This window comes from Sorex araneus, chromosome X, assembly GCF_027595985.1.
Source record: "Sorex araneus isolate mSorAra2 chromosome X, mSorAra2.pri, whole genome shotgun sequence".
Lineage (NCBI taxonomy): Eukaryota > Metazoa > Chordata > Mammalia > Eulipotyphla > Soricidae > Sorex > Sorex araneus.
The window spans coordinates 215,571,122-215,586,311 of NC_073313.1; the positions used below are offsets into that span (position 1 = coordinate 215,571,122).

The 15,190-nt window shown below is 37.4% G+C and overlaps 2 protein-coding genes across 2 annotated transcripts in view; one reads left to right on the top strand and one right to left on the bottom strand.

Moving 5' to 3' along the window:
- The window catches only part of ITGA4 (integrin subunit alpha 4), a 77,293-nt gene extending 74,240 nt beyond the window's left edge, over window positions 1-3,053 (top strand). The window contains exons 26-28 of the mRNA XM_004601377.2: window positions 2,071-2,169; window positions 2,499-2,618; window positions 2,918-3,053. Of these exons, the coding sequence (XP_004601434.1) occupies window positions 2,071-2,169; window positions 2,499-2,618; window positions 2,918-3,025 (327 nt within the window). The 3' untranslated portion in view covers window positions 3,026-3,053. The remainder of the gene's footprint in view (window positions 1-2,070; window positions 2,170-2,498; window positions 2,619-2,917) is intronic.
- A 2,273-nt stretch (window positions 3,054-5,326) lies between these two features.
- Window positions 5,327-15,190, bottom strand: part of CERKL (ceramide kinase like) — a 121,464-nt gene continuing 111,600 nt past the window's right edge. Inside the window, exons 11-13 of the mRNA XM_004601200.3 lie at window positions 13,875-13,971; window positions 6,212-6,387; window positions 5,327-5,452 (exon numbers count right to left, since the gene is read on the bottom strand). Coding sequence (XP_004601257.2) covers window positions 5,371-5,452; window positions 6,212-6,387; window positions 13,875-13,971 — 355 coding nt within the window. The 3' untranslated portion in view covers window positions 5,327-5,370. The remainder of the gene's footprint in view (window positions 5,453-6,211; window positions 6,388-13,874; window positions 13,972-15,190) is intronic.

Sequence of the window (15,190 nt, forward strand, 5' to 3'; positions counted from 1 at the left end):
ATTTGAGATAATTGCAGGAAGGTCAAGAAAAGCTGCACCAAATAGAGAAATGAAAAACGTCTGTCTGGCTTCTATTTGTGCTAAAATCTAAGTCATGAGACCATCACTTTTGCAATTTGTCTCGTACTTTCCAGTCCTGTTTTTCTTCGATAATTGGCATCATTGGCAATCTGCACCAGGTGATTCTCAACCAGGACAGGCTTCCCAAGATCATTGTAGTATAGGAAAAAACATCTCTAGCATTTGCCTACTTGGTTCCAGAAGCACCAGCTCTTAAGTCCTGACAGCATGTCTGCAGACAATGCTGACTAATGATCTCCTAGAATAATAGGGTTTTAATTTATTTTATAGGATAAGAAATAACTTTATTGGCAGCAAGCTGGCAAGATGACAGATTCACAAAGTCAAAGCAAATTTATTGTCTAGACAGTCACAAGAAATGTGTTTTTCTTATTTTGGGGTTGGGCTGGAGCAATAGCACAGCAGGCAGGGCTTTTGCCTTGCACAAGGCAGACCCGGGTTCAATTCCTCTGTCCCTCTTGGGGAGCCTGGCAAGCTACCAAGAGTATCCTGCCTGCATGGCAGAGCCCGGTAAGCTACCCATGGCATGTTCGATATGCCAAAAACAGTTGACAACAAGTCTCATAATGGAGGCGTTATTGGTGCCCGCTCAAGCAAATGGATGAACAACAGGACATCAGTGCTATAGTGCTATTTTGAGGCTTGGGGCCATCTCTGGAAGTGCTCATGTTCTATTTCTGGCTCTGTATTGAGGATCCCATGGAGTGCTGGGAGTCAACCCTCTGCCTCAGTGCAAAGCATGAGTTCCAGTCTATGGAGCCTGACCATAGTTTTTAACCACTGGAGCCAGGTCCACGGAAAATAAAAACAAGTTGAGAATCATTTCCCTGTATATGAATAAAAGTATACGATTTATTTTCAGCCTAAAATTCTATCTGTTACCCAAAATATTACCCCTGCATAGAGATTTTAAATTTGAGGTCATAAACCCTCCTTCATAATACAGCTTCTCAGGCTAGAAAGTACAGTGGTTAGTCATTTGCCTTGCAGGCAGCAAACTCTGGTTTTGAACCCCTTCACCACATATGGTTTCCCAGGACCTCCAGGAGAGTAAATAGTCAAGAGCCTGCCTTAAACATAGCTGGTTTTGATCCAAAAATATTTTTTAAAGAATATTTAAATATCTTGAGGTTGGAGAGATAGGACAGTAGGCAGGGTGCTTGTTTTGCAAACAGCTGACCCAGGTTAGATTTCCAACACCCCAAATGGCACCCTGAGCCCTGCCAGGAGCAATTCCTGAGTGCGGGTCTTGGAGTAAGCACTGAAGACAGCTGGATCTGCCCCCCAAAGAAATATTATATATACATATGTATACACGTATATACACATATGAGTGTTTACGTGTAATCACTTTGTGCTTATCAGTGAACTTCCTCTAAATAAATTTCTTTACTTTGTATTTTTATATAGTGGCATATTTGATATGCCAAAAACAGTAACAAGTCTCACAATGGAGACGTTACTGGTGCCCGCTCAAGCAAATTGATGAAAAACGGGACGACAGTGCTATAGTACTACTTTACATTTATTCAATTCATTTAGTCTTTGAAAGAAATTAAAAGAATGTTAACTTTCTGTGCTGATCAAATATATGTAGTGTACCGTAACAGAAAAACATGGTCCAGAGTTTCAATATCCTTCACAAACAAGAATTTTTGGAAATCAAGAATTTTTGGAAGATTATTATATATGTGTGTGTTTTATGTATATATGTGTATATTGTATATACACACATATATAATAATCTACCCCAATCAATAAACATAAAGAAAAACCTCAATATTCCATACAATTTCAAAGGTTACTTCCCCCAAATTTTTGATTTTAGTAAAAGAATTCCAATGGAATTATGCTGTAAAAATACCAATACCACGTCTTTGAAACCAAAGAAAGTACCTAATTGACATTTGAAAACCTGTAAAGATAAGAAAGAATATTTCTATCATTCTATGTTTTTAAGAATCAAACTGGAGATCTTTTATTAAACAGGATGAAAGTTCAGCACTCAAGTTTGAAATAAGAGCAACGGCTTTCCCAGAGGCAAATCCAAAAGTTATTGAATTGAACAAGGATGAAAATGTTGCACTTGTAAGAACTTTTGATTGAAATGTGGAGATTGGGGGTTGGGGTTGTGGGCAAGGGATCATGTTACTGTTTTTGCCGCCTTTTGAGTGTGTGAATCAAGAAAATAGATCTCGAGCCTTACCTGAAAGTTGGCATATTATAGAAATGGCAGGAAGAAGGTGAATTTGGTAGCAAAAACCCTGATAAAGACCAGTAGGGTGTTTGCAATGGTTGTGTTAGAACCAACTAGAGAAAGGGGTGCATTGTTCCTAATGTTGCTGGGGATTGTCTGGAGGCATCAAACCCAATAAGCAAGTATTTAAATTGGTTATAATTTTGTTTAATTTATGTAGGTTCTACTGGAAGGACTGCATCACCAAAAGCCTAAACGCCATTTTACGATAACGATTGTCATCGGCAGTTTGCTGCTTGGACTTATTTTACTCTTACTGATTTCAGGTGCCATGTGGAAGGTAAGCTTTTAAAACACTGCCAGTGTTAATCCACTCCAAATGTCATTCTTGGTTTTCTCAAAGCCAATTTGTGTCTCTTAATTATTCCTAATTCTCCTAAATTTTATGCCAAAACCATTTTAGAAAAATTTGCCTTCTTGAATAAAACATATTTTCAACAAAATTTAGAGATTTAAAAAAAATTCTTCACTTCATCCAGTGTTTCCCGATATTACTAATTACATGGGACACAGTAAATACCGGTAAAACATTCTATATATTTGTTATGATTATAATGTGATTGTTTTCTGTATTTTCAGGTTGGCTTCTTTAAAAGACAGTATAAATCTATCTTACAAGAAGAAAACAGAAGAGACAGTTGGAGTTATGTGAACAGTAAAATCAATGATGAGGATGATGATCACTGATATTTCTTTTAAATTGAGAGACAAATGACAGCCTCAGGTTGTTTACAAAAAAGTGAAGTTTGCTCAGATTTACTTACAGCCAATGGCAAGCCTTAATAGAAACAAAAGAAAATAACTGCAAAGGTGATAAAATATCTCAAAATGATTTTTCAACTCTTAAATGGATAGAAAAACACTAAGGTATTCAAAGGGTTCAAGTAAGTTCTTCTTGAAAGTACAACGGAATTTAAATCATTGGACACATAAACAACTGAATGAGAGAAACTTCTTGGAATATATGAACAATTGAAAATCAAGACATTTTACATATCGACATCTGCTGAGTTGGATAATTGTTTATTGCTAATGAATAAGAGTCCATTATTATTTTAAGGCTAATGATATATTTAAATACCTTTTATGAACTGTTCATGAAAATTTGTAAACCTTATGAGGTAACTTGAGGCTGAACTTATACACTGGTCTGCATTTAATGGATGACTTCTGGTAAATTACTGTTTTACAGCTGTTTTTTTCCTTTTTCTGTATATATTTTTATAAGAATATATTGTAGCTCTCCTGTAACAAAATTTTATCAAGGGCAATAAGGAGTGAAATCTAAAACTCGGGGCTGGAGCACAGCGGGTAGGGCGTTTGCCTTGCACGCGGCCAACCCGGGTTCAAATCCCAGCATCCTATATGATCCCCTGAGCACCGCCAGGGGTAACTCCTGAGTGCAGAGCCAGGAGTAACCCCTGTGCATTGCCGGGTATGACCCAAAAACCAAAAAAAAAAATCTAAAATTCATTAATTTGACTAAATATAATTTATAGATTGTGAATATTGCACTTTAGCTGATATTTAAAATATAAAATGTGGAAACCAATGAGTTCTAAAAGTTAAATTGTAAAGAATGATTCTGGACCAATATTTTATGCATATAATATTGTTTAAAACAGTGACAGTCAAAATATAGGTAAATGTGTTTACTTGCATGGATGAAAATCTTTTTTTTCTACGTGAAAATGGAGCATCAATTCACAGAACTCATGACAAACTAAAACATACAGGTTGAACTATAAATGAAATATTTTTAAGTTTTTTGTTTATAGAAAGAAAACAATTTCTTGTAGAAATGAATCTTATAATTTATTTCTTAAAACACATGTTAATGTAGTATTTTTTATATTTATTTCTTCTGAATTCAGATTTGTTTCCATATGTGTAAGAAGGTTGTGATAAAATGTTTTAAATTTGCCATAGGTGGGACCAGAATGCTTAGTACAGCCGGCTGGGTGCCACTTGCATGCAGCCCACCCGAGTTCTGTCCTCAGCACCCCAGATGGTCTCCCAGGCACCACCAGGAGTAAGCCCTGAGCATTGCCAGGTGTGGGCCCCCCAAAACAAACAAAAACACAAATTTTACTGTAGATATCTGCCAGCAGCTATTCTGTTCCCTGGGTAGTCACAAATTTAGTCACAAATTTGCAGTCTGCAATTGGTAGATGGCAGAGGGGAATGTGTGGAGATTTGTGGAGGCATTGGAGTGGCAAAACCCAATCACAGGGAGCACCAGCATAGTCAGAATATGCACCAATGCAAAAATTAACTATAAAATATTTGTTTACACCTCGGAAGACCTTTCAGGAGATGTATAGATAGGGTCAGGAATCTGAGTAAATAAAAATTTGGTTCTTTGCTATTCTGAATTTCCAGTATTCCGGGCATTGAGTAAACAATAAGCTCTGAGTGCCCAACAACATGAATTTCAGGGCACAAGAACACAACTTCCATCTGGCCAGGTTATGTACAGTTGGAGCTAAATTTTATAAGTAATCTTAAAATTTGTATCATTTTAAGAAGATACTCATAAAATTGTTACAATGTTTTTAAAAAGATTATTCTTTTTTAGAATCATTACTTTTACTGAAAAATAGTGGTGCTATTTCAGGCTATACCATGAACTAATTTTTGACTTAATTCTCACTGGGATCAGGTACCTTAATCAGGGCATTCTTATATAAATTCTGAGAGCTATTTTATACTAGGTTATAAAATAATTGAACATCTGAACTCACATTACTTAACTTTGTAATATTTTAACTTAAATATCAGTTTACATAATGATTTCTAGATTATATGAAAAGATTTTCTTTAAGTTCCAATAAAGGCCTTCCCCAAACCAGAATTTAATTTTGTTTCTGGTATATTACATACTTTTTCATTTCTGTGTTTTTCAAATTTCAAAATTTCATACTAGAACCTAGTGCTATTTTTTAGTAATATCAAAAATAGTAATTTCAATTTCTTTTAAAGATAAGCGGAGATTCTCTTGACTAGAATGTATAAAGTGGGAATATATTCTTTTATAAACAGTTACAAGTTACTTTGGAATCATTAATTTCTTCCATGTTTCCTCCATATAGGGTAATAAGTCTTGGATGCAGTCTATGAAGAAAAAATATATATGATTATTTCATCAATTTATTCACAGACATATGTATTGATATGTTGCATAATACCCCCCAAATCTAATAGCCATCACCATACATTATATGGTAGAAGTGCAACCTAGAGAAATTTAGGGTGTGAAAAATAAGCACCGGTAACAGTGACAATTACTATTGTTCCACTTCCTTAACATGCTTTCTATTGTCTCTGTAAATGCAGTCAATTTTGTCTACCAAAACTTCACATCGAGAGGATTGCCCCTGCATAACATCAACCCTTCAAGTGATAATGCTTACCAGGGAGGAGTCTGTATTTGCCTAAACCTATTGCTACGAAGTTCTCTTGTGAGAAAAAATAGTATGTTCTTAAAAATGCTTTTGAAAACAATCTGTCGAACACAAAGTGGTCTAATATTAATTGGAGGTGAAAAAAATTGTACAGGTTGCATACATCAGGGATTTCACCAGGTTTAAGAACTTGATCCATGTCAAAAATCCAAAATGGAACTGTAGCTCTGCATTATTTTATAAAAATTATAATGCCAATGAATGCCAAAGAAAATGTCTTTGTTCTATGTAATAATTGGTAAATAAATGTAAAGATTTGCTTTTTATTTATTAAATTGTGTGTATCTTTCTTTTTTGCTTTCCTAATTCATTCAAAAAACAACTACCTGTCTAATGTTTGTTCTGATAATTTTAAAAAGACTTGTATTATACTAGTGGGCATCTAACATGGGGAAATAATCACACTTACCTAACGTGGACCTCTGATGTAACTTCCATTAAATCACCATCTATATTCCAAGGGAAACTGCTTTCTGAAGAAGTTTCATGTGGTTCATCTTCTTCCTCTGAATTCTGTTCACTCATATTCTTTGGGTTAACCTTCACTTCTTCAACAGTATATGTCTCAACAAATGGGAAATTGAACTAAGAAAAACAAATGCATAAGTAACCATGGGACTTGTTTTATTTATAATTGCTAATGCAAATTTAGGAGACTCACTGTGCCTCTTTTATCAGCAAGCATAGTGACATTTTAAGCTGCAATATGAATGCCAAATATCAAAATCATTTGCTAACAACCTACTGAATTTTTTGTAGTTGCTTGATCTTATATTTCTACATGTACAGATGTTGTTTCCTCTCTCCAGAACTTTTTCCTATCTTCTCATTTATCTTCTTTTAAAGTTGGATTAAGTCAAGAGTCAATGGCTAGTACCAAGTCTTTTATCTTAAAGACTCAGAGCTGGGTAAATTTGTTTTCTGAACTGAGCTTAGAAGCAAATAGAGTTATCCTGGAGGACAAAAGAAGTTCTGTAGAGAAAAAACATCTGTAAATGTAGAAAGGTCTGCTTGACTACAAACAATTAAGCAATTTGTGATATCAATTCTGATACCTACATTTTGGCATTCATCTTGCAGATCATATGATCACCTGTATTTGATTTATAAAAGAACAATGGTGTTTCAGGATGAAGTATGTCTTCCCACCTGCCCATACCTCCTTGCATACACACCAATTCTACGTTGACCTTCTAAGTTCCATCGTTCAGAGTCTCTATGTAACAATAAATTATTTCAAGAGGCTGGAATGATAGAACAACGGGTCGGGCATTTGCCTTGCATGCAGCTGACCCGGGTTAGTTCCCTGGTAGGCTCTATATGGTCTCCCCCTGGACTCCCTGAGCCCACCAGGAATAAACCCTGTGTAATTCCAGGTTTATTTGGCCCAAACAAAAACAAAACAAATAAGCAATAACAGAAAAAAAGTGTTTTGCATTCAAATAATGTCTTCACTAATCTATTAGAATTGGTGTCCTTATAAGGGGTGGAAATTGGGATACATACTAGGATGCCATTGCATAGATAATAGCTCATACAAAGCCACACAGCCAGAAGGCAATTATCTGCATGTCCTGAAGAGGTCACAGGAGAAAGCAAATTTGTCAAAACCTTGGAATTCTCACCTGAACTATGAAGGAAAACTAAATTGTGTAAACTACTCAATCTGGTACTTGTTTATAGTACTAGAAAACTGCTATGGCGCCATAAAGGAAATCTGGGGTCAAAGAGATGGTGCAGCCCCTAAAGAGTTTGCCTTGCACAGAGCTGACCTGGGTTTGATTCATGGCACCACACATGGTCTTCAGACCACTGCCAGGAGTGGTTCCTGAGCAGAGATCCAAGAGTAAGCCCTGAGAAGTGCTGGATGTAGCCCAAAACAAATAGATAAATATGTAAATTGGGTGGAGGATGGCATGGTGAGTCTGTGGCACACTGGCAAGTTTGGAAGAGAAAAAGGTGTTTTAGAAAAGCAGCATTCAAGACAGAAGAAACCAAAGTAAAAGGAATTCAGTAAAAGGAGCTGTTGGAGAAATAATGGATTATGGTTTGAGTTAAGTAAGAGATAGATTTCAGAAATTTAAGTAAAGAACAAATAGAATTGCTAGACTACTTGTGATGAATGAGGGAGAAAATGAAACTAGTTGACTTACTCTGGGAAGAACAGTGGTATCATAGCCCGGAGTAGGGAGAGAACAACTGTAGGACAAATGATGAACTCAAGATGCTTAAGAGTTGCATATCCTTTCTCATCACAAGGGGAAGATACTCGTCTCGAAGATAATATGATAAAACCCTTGGAAGTGTGTAATGCTCAGAGAGTTTAACAGTTCAAATACAGGGAGCAAGGTGCTATATCACCATCCAGAAAGTATCATAGAAACACAGAGGGTTGAAAATAAATCTATAGGGATACACTAACTTTTAAGGGTTTTAAGTTCCCAACAAAAACGTTAGACAAGGGTCAAAGAAAGTACAGCAGTTAAGGCACTTTCCTTGAAAGAAGTTGACCCTGATTCAGTCTCCCAGCACCATGTGTGGTCCCCTGGCCATCCTGGAGTTCAGAGCCAGGGGAGCACCTGAGCATCACCAGATGTGGCCCCAAAGCAAAAAATAAACCAGAAAAAGTTGGTCAATGTAATACATACAGAAATGTATGACAAGAAAAACTGAAGGCAGGCAATTAGGATAGTGTTGAAAGAGAAAATATTCTAACTTCTATTTTACAGAGTGAGAGGTTAGATGAGTTACCTCACAAATAATGGTTTTCAATATGTTCTACAACTGTTTGTGTAAATTAACCTTCAGTTAAACTGTAAATGAAGATTCAGAGACCTACGTGTCTACTCTCTTTCAAATGAAATGCCACATTTTCCTCCTGGATATAAGCATAGTTACTAACTATACAGCAAATTATAAATCTTATAATTTATCTGACCTCTATAAAATTGTTTAAAGTTACATTTTAACATATTGCATTAAGAGACCACACACATTGATACAACTGTATATATCTATAATTTTTTATCTAATTACTGTTGCTTGAAATCAGTCTAATCTTTAATACATAATATTATGCAGGATATTTTAGAATTTAAGATAACCAGTATCATTTCCCTGACCGTGAAAGACCCTCAAATAGGCAGTGTTGGGAAGGACGAGTAAGGCGAGGCTGCTAAAGCTCTTCATGTTCCTGGAGCAAGCAGATGCCATTGGACTACACTAACACACGACAGGGACAAATGAAGACATTACTGGCAACCGCTCAAACAAATCGATGAGCAACGGGATGATAGTGATATAGTGATCTTAGAATTTATTTGTAAAAATATTAAAGATTAATTGTATGAGCTTTAATTTCTGCAAAGAATAAGCAGTTAAACCCAATGAACCACATACACATACATACATATATTAATAAAATAAGGGTTTTCTTTAATAGAAAAAGTACTATTTTGCTAATAATAACTGTATCACTGTCATCCTGTTATTCATTGATTTGCACAAGCGGGTGCTAGTAACGTCTTCATTTGTCCCTGCCGCATGCTTGTGTAGCCTGATAGCATCTGCTTGCTCCAGGAACACAAAGAGCATGTTGTTACTGTTTTTGGCATACCAAATATGTCACAAGTAGCTTGCCAGGCTCTCCTGTGGGGGGGAAAAAAATAAACAAAATGAAAGTAAAAATAAAGAGGTCGCAAGGCCATAAAAGCAGCTGCATGCTCCAGGAAAAATTGTGTTGCTCTTTTCTGGGAGCTTTGTTCTATAGTCACTGGATCTTGGCTGTTGATGAAATTACATTTCACCAGGAGAGTTTGTGGGTGTGACTGTCAAGCTACTGGGAAAACTGGGGATCTGGGTGGAGGAGGCCCAGTCTCCATCCGAACAGGCTTGGAGATCTCAGCCACGAGTCCCACATACCTGGGTGTCTCTGTCGGTTCCTTCATGGGTGAGGCTGTCCGAGTGTGTGGAGAGTGGCATTGAGCGTGGCTGTGGTTGGGTTCCGGAGGTTTTCAGCTGCCGGGGCTCTGACTAGGATGGGGAGGGAAACTCAACTTACCCCCCACCCCCGTTAGGGGGCCCCAGTGAAGACCTGGGGCAGGGGCAGGAGATTCTGCATCACTCTCTTCCGGGATCTTTGTTTTATAGTCTCTGGATCTTGGCCATTGATGATCCCCAGTTTTCCCAGTAACTTGGCAGTCACACCCACAAACTGCCCCCCAGTGCCATGTAATCTTATCAATGACCAAGATCCAGAGTACATATTTATAGTTTCTTATTCTTATGTCAGAAAATAGAAACAAAAAATAATACAAAAAGCATTCAAAATCTAAGACATAATCAGCGTCATTATCTTTATGTAGTTATGTTTTTTTCTAATCTTTTTTTTTGTTGTTAAATATGGACATGTAAACGAGCTTTAACTCAAATGTACTTGTAAAAAGGAAATTGAAAAAGTCTACGTTTGTTTTATAAAGGTATAAAATGCATTTCTTTGTGAAAGATTACTATTGGAATTACTAAAAGGGCAAATTTTCAAAGCAACTTTTGTAGGCATCCTTTCTCAAAGTGAAAATATGTTTCTTCTGATTGTAAAAGCTTAGTGGGGCACAGAGATAGCTCAAGGTGTGTAAGAACACGTGCCTTTTAAAATACAAGACCTGCGAGCCTGGTCTCCATCACTGCATTAATCCCCGCCCACCCTGCCCCCACCAATATCAGTAGCCCAAGCAGCACCACGTCCACTGTCAGACTGAGCATCAAGCACTGCACTAAGCTTGGAGCCTGCACTGCCAGGTTGTGGAGGACCTTAAAAAAATGGGGAACGTAACGGGTTTTTTGTTGTAAAAACAAAGACAAAGTCAGAAAAGATAATTCTCTGATTATGGGAAAAATCAAGTTTTATTATTTATTTTTGAATTTTTGGATCACACGCAGGTGGTGCTCAGGGATCACTCCTGGAGGGCTAGGGCGACTCATGTGATGCTGAGTATTGAACCAGGTCAGCTTCAGGCAACACAAGCTCCTTACCAGCTGCTCTATCTCCCTAGCTTCCAAACAAAATTAAAAAATTTTAAATGAGATCATATACTGCAATGAACATTACACCCTACTTCCATGTATTTTATCAGTAATGGCGCTGGGGAGAGTTTATGGGTGTGGCTGCCAAGCTACTGGGAAAACAGGGTCTTGGCCATTGATGAGATTACATGGTGCTGGGGGCAGTTTGTGAGTGTGACTGCCAAGTTACGATCCAGAGATTATTATCGTGCTTGCTTTATTTAGAGTCTTAAGGTTAAAACTAAAACATTTCCAACTCAGTTATCAATTGGGAGCCATACATGGTGTTGCTTAGGGTTTACTCGTAGCTCTAAGTTCTGGGGTCACTTGTGAAAGTGCTCAGGGGATCATATGCAGTGCAAAGGATAGAAGCGAGGTGAGTTCCCTAGCCACTATACAATTTCTCCAGCTTGCACTCTACTTCCAAGTGTACTCTCCTCCTATTTCTTTTCTACCAACGACTTATAGCTAATTATAATTTTATATTTCAGAAGGGAGTGAGCATTTGGGTTTTATAATTTATCTATGTATTTCAAAGCTCAAAGTTTAAGAAATTCTCATATTTTCAGGATCAGTTTACTAATAACTGAGTTCAAATATATATCTTAACAATATAACTATGAAAGAAATCTCATATAGAAATTTAACTGAATCTATCTCCATCCTAGTTTTGAAAAAAAATAAAAATAAGGAGCTGGAGCGATAGCACAGCAGTTAGGGCGTTTGCCTTGCACGCGACCAACCCGGGTTCAAATCCCAGCATCCCATATGGTCCCCTGAGCACCGCCAGGGATAATTCCTGAGTGCAGAGCCAGGAGTAACCCCTGTGCAGAGCCAGGTGTGATCCAAAAAGAAAAAAAAAAGTCTGTATAAACTGGTATGTTTTAAAATAGCTGCAAATATATTTCAATCAATAAAGGTAGGAAGATCGGTGAACAAATAAAGGGGATATCTAAAAGTCATAACTGCAGAGAAATCTTGCTAACATAAAATAATCACTGTCATCCCGTTGCTCATCGATTTGTTCGAGCGGGCACCAGTAACATCTCTCATTGAGAGACTTATTGTTACTGTTTTTGGCATATCCAATACGCACGGGTAGCTTGCCAGGCTCTGCCATGCAGGCTGGATACTCTCAGTAGCTTGCTGGGCTCTCCCAGAGTGGTGGAGGAATCGAACTCGGGCGGGCTCCTTGAAAGGCGAAAGCCCAACCACTGTGCTATCACTCCAGCCCAACATAAAATAAAAAGGTTAAAAATTGACAGTTAACTGTAGGATAACATAGCCTCAGGTAGTTTAGGTTTATTGGGTTACTCCCATCACAGTGCTCCCATTATTCTGTGTTTATTTGTAACTTCTTTCTTTGTGCTCTGTTGACTTGTAAATATTGTTTTCTTCTTCTCCTTAAGTCTTTTGCATAGTTTATTCAGAGCAATGTTCTTTTGTATGGGCACAGAAAGATAGTAGTAAATGCTATGCTTTTGTAACCTGGAGTCATTTGACTCTACATGATATCTTCCTCCTGGGCATCTGTTCTTTGGACCTAAGCCTCAGCTGCCCTTACTTCCTAACCCGAAAAGGCAGGGTCCCGATGAGGGACAGGATAGACCTAGGGCAAGCGGTGAGTTATGTGCTACCATGGCACCGAGATGGGCCTGGCCAAAGTGCCTAATGCTTAACTTTAAGTTAAGAGCTTGGTCGTGGACAAACGCTGTCATGATCCAAAAAAGTAACAACTAGATTTGGACCCTGCTAGGGTTAGGAATGATTAATCTGGCCTGAGTGCTGTTGTGGAGTCTGTGGCAAGATGTTGCCAAGAGAGTAGGCCTACAAGCCTCAATGTATCTCTTACTGTGTCCATATAAAAATAACTAGTATTAAGATGTTGATGGAGTTTTTGGACTGAGGAAAGGAGAAAAACACCGTAAGAGGCATTTTGCCTGCAGGCAGTCAGGAAGGGCTTTGGTATATCTCTAGGTCCTGTTTCCTTTGAACCTGGTGGGCCCTCAGGAAGGGCTTTATTATGTTGATTTTGCTGGGTATAGCTTGGGGCCAGAGAGACAAGTAAGAGTGGAGAGACTAGTGGGGAGAAGCAGAATCCAGGAAGAGCTGGGATCAAGAAATGAGGGGCTAGGAAGGAAGAGTGCTGGGGGAGAGAGATGAGAGAAGCTGTTAGAGGGCAGAATCCAGAGGTCAGAGTTAGAGTCAGAATCCAGAGAGGAAAGAGAGAGTCCAGGCTGCAAGATGGAGCAAGGAGAGATGAGCGGGAGAAACAGGAGGAGACAGGAATAAGGGCTGTGTGAGACTAGAATTGGGTGCTCAGAGAGACTGGAACAGATGCGTAGAGAGAATGGAATAAATGGCAACTGATCAATCAACCGATTTGGCCCTCACTTCCTCTTCCGTTTGCCCCATGGCCTGGACTGCCCTGGCTGGGCAAGGGGCCTGGGACCACCCCCAAACCTGGGCCACCCCCATGAGAGTTTTTACAGTTCACTACTTTTATTCTGAAGAACATCCTGCATATATAACTTTGTTCATATCTACTTTGCATTTCCATATGACACTGCATTTTTCATATTTCTATGCATATATGCAACAACAATAAGAGAACTCATATTTAATCACCAACCAATCCATAGGTCAAAAATAACTGGTTTATATTAATAATCATTGGTTTTACACTAATTTTGAATGAAACATATTGAAAAAATAGGAAGCATTAAGAAAAAAAAGACTTTTTCGTTTCTGGGCCACACCCTATGATGTTCAGGATTTGCTCTTGGCTCTATGTACATGGCTCACTCCTGGCTGGCTCAGAAGCCAAATGGAGTGTTGGGGATCAAACCCAGGTCAGCTATGTGCAAGCCAAGTGCCCTACTCACTGTACTATTGCGTCAGCCCAAGATAAAGACTTTTTACAAGCAGGACTTGATCCTTACTGCATGTATATATATATATTTTTATTGCCATTATAGAATGCAAGTAAGTAACAAAATAATTCACAGTACCTGATTTTTAACACTGGCATATCTCTTCAGGTGTTTGATAAATTCTGCTCGAGAAGTGTTTCGTGCAATTATAAGAGCCATACTTCCATTATTTAATCTGGAATTTTAAAATTTGTAATTAAGAAGTTTACTGAGAGTTTGGATTAGTCATACACTTAATAAATGTGATATTTACTAGAGGGCTGACAGAAGATAAATACCAAATGAAATTTACAACAAAATTTCTGAACTATAAGTTCCTGTTACTTTTAAATAACCAAGTCATTCAAATCAGTTTTATTAAATAATTGATTGCCTTTTCAGCAACTCTTATATTAAGGAGTCTTCATAAGGCAAATTATCAAATACCCTATTCACATGACAAGATGTAATTTAAAATCCAATGAATTTGGCGCTCTAATTCTAAGGGCATGTATCTTGTTAAGTAATATTAAATAGTAAATACAAAGTTATTACATTGTAGAAATAGTCCAACAATAGTTCAACAATTTTCAAAGCCTAAAGGGAGATTTAAATATTTATTTATGAGCATGACTAACTGACATAAAACTGAATAAATCAAAGTGCCCGCGAATGTATATAATGGAGTGATACATGCTGCCACTCATTTTCAAATAAAAGACTCCCTCGAGCACCACCAGGAGTAATTCCTGAGTGCATGAGCCAGGAGTAACCCCTGTGCAACGCCGAATGTGACTCTAAAAGCAAACCAAAGCAAAACAATAAAGACCAGGTACTTTAATCTTGTGTAAATATTCAGTTAAATTTGAAGTTGTAAATTTACATGTATCTAAAAGACCATTCACTAATGTAACTTGCATTAGAAGACAATTTTCAGAATTTGAGCAACTTATAGCTAATTTTCAGCTTAAATTTATGTAAACTTAGTTCAAGAAAAACAACAATGGCATTACAAAAAAAATAAGCATTTTATATTCTATGGGTGCTCAGGTTAGAAAACTAAGGAATCTTGGAGATTGTCTATTTATTTACTCACTGTATGTACAGATAAAAGAAGACCCTCAAATTTAATCAGTGTGCTCAAATGCACAAATAGAAAAATCAACATAATTACTAGAACTAGAAGTTTTCATTCCTAGGTCCAATGCCAACTTTTAAAACCAAAAATAAACAGCATCAGAATGTTCAGGGTAATGTTTTATGCTTCCTTTCATTTTTAAGCTAACTTTTATTTGTAACATGAAAAGCATGAGTCTACTTTTTAATCCTTACTACAAACTGAAACATAACCTTATGTATCTTAGGTCTAAATGGTTTATAGATAACATAAAATTATCCTTTGAACATTGGAATAT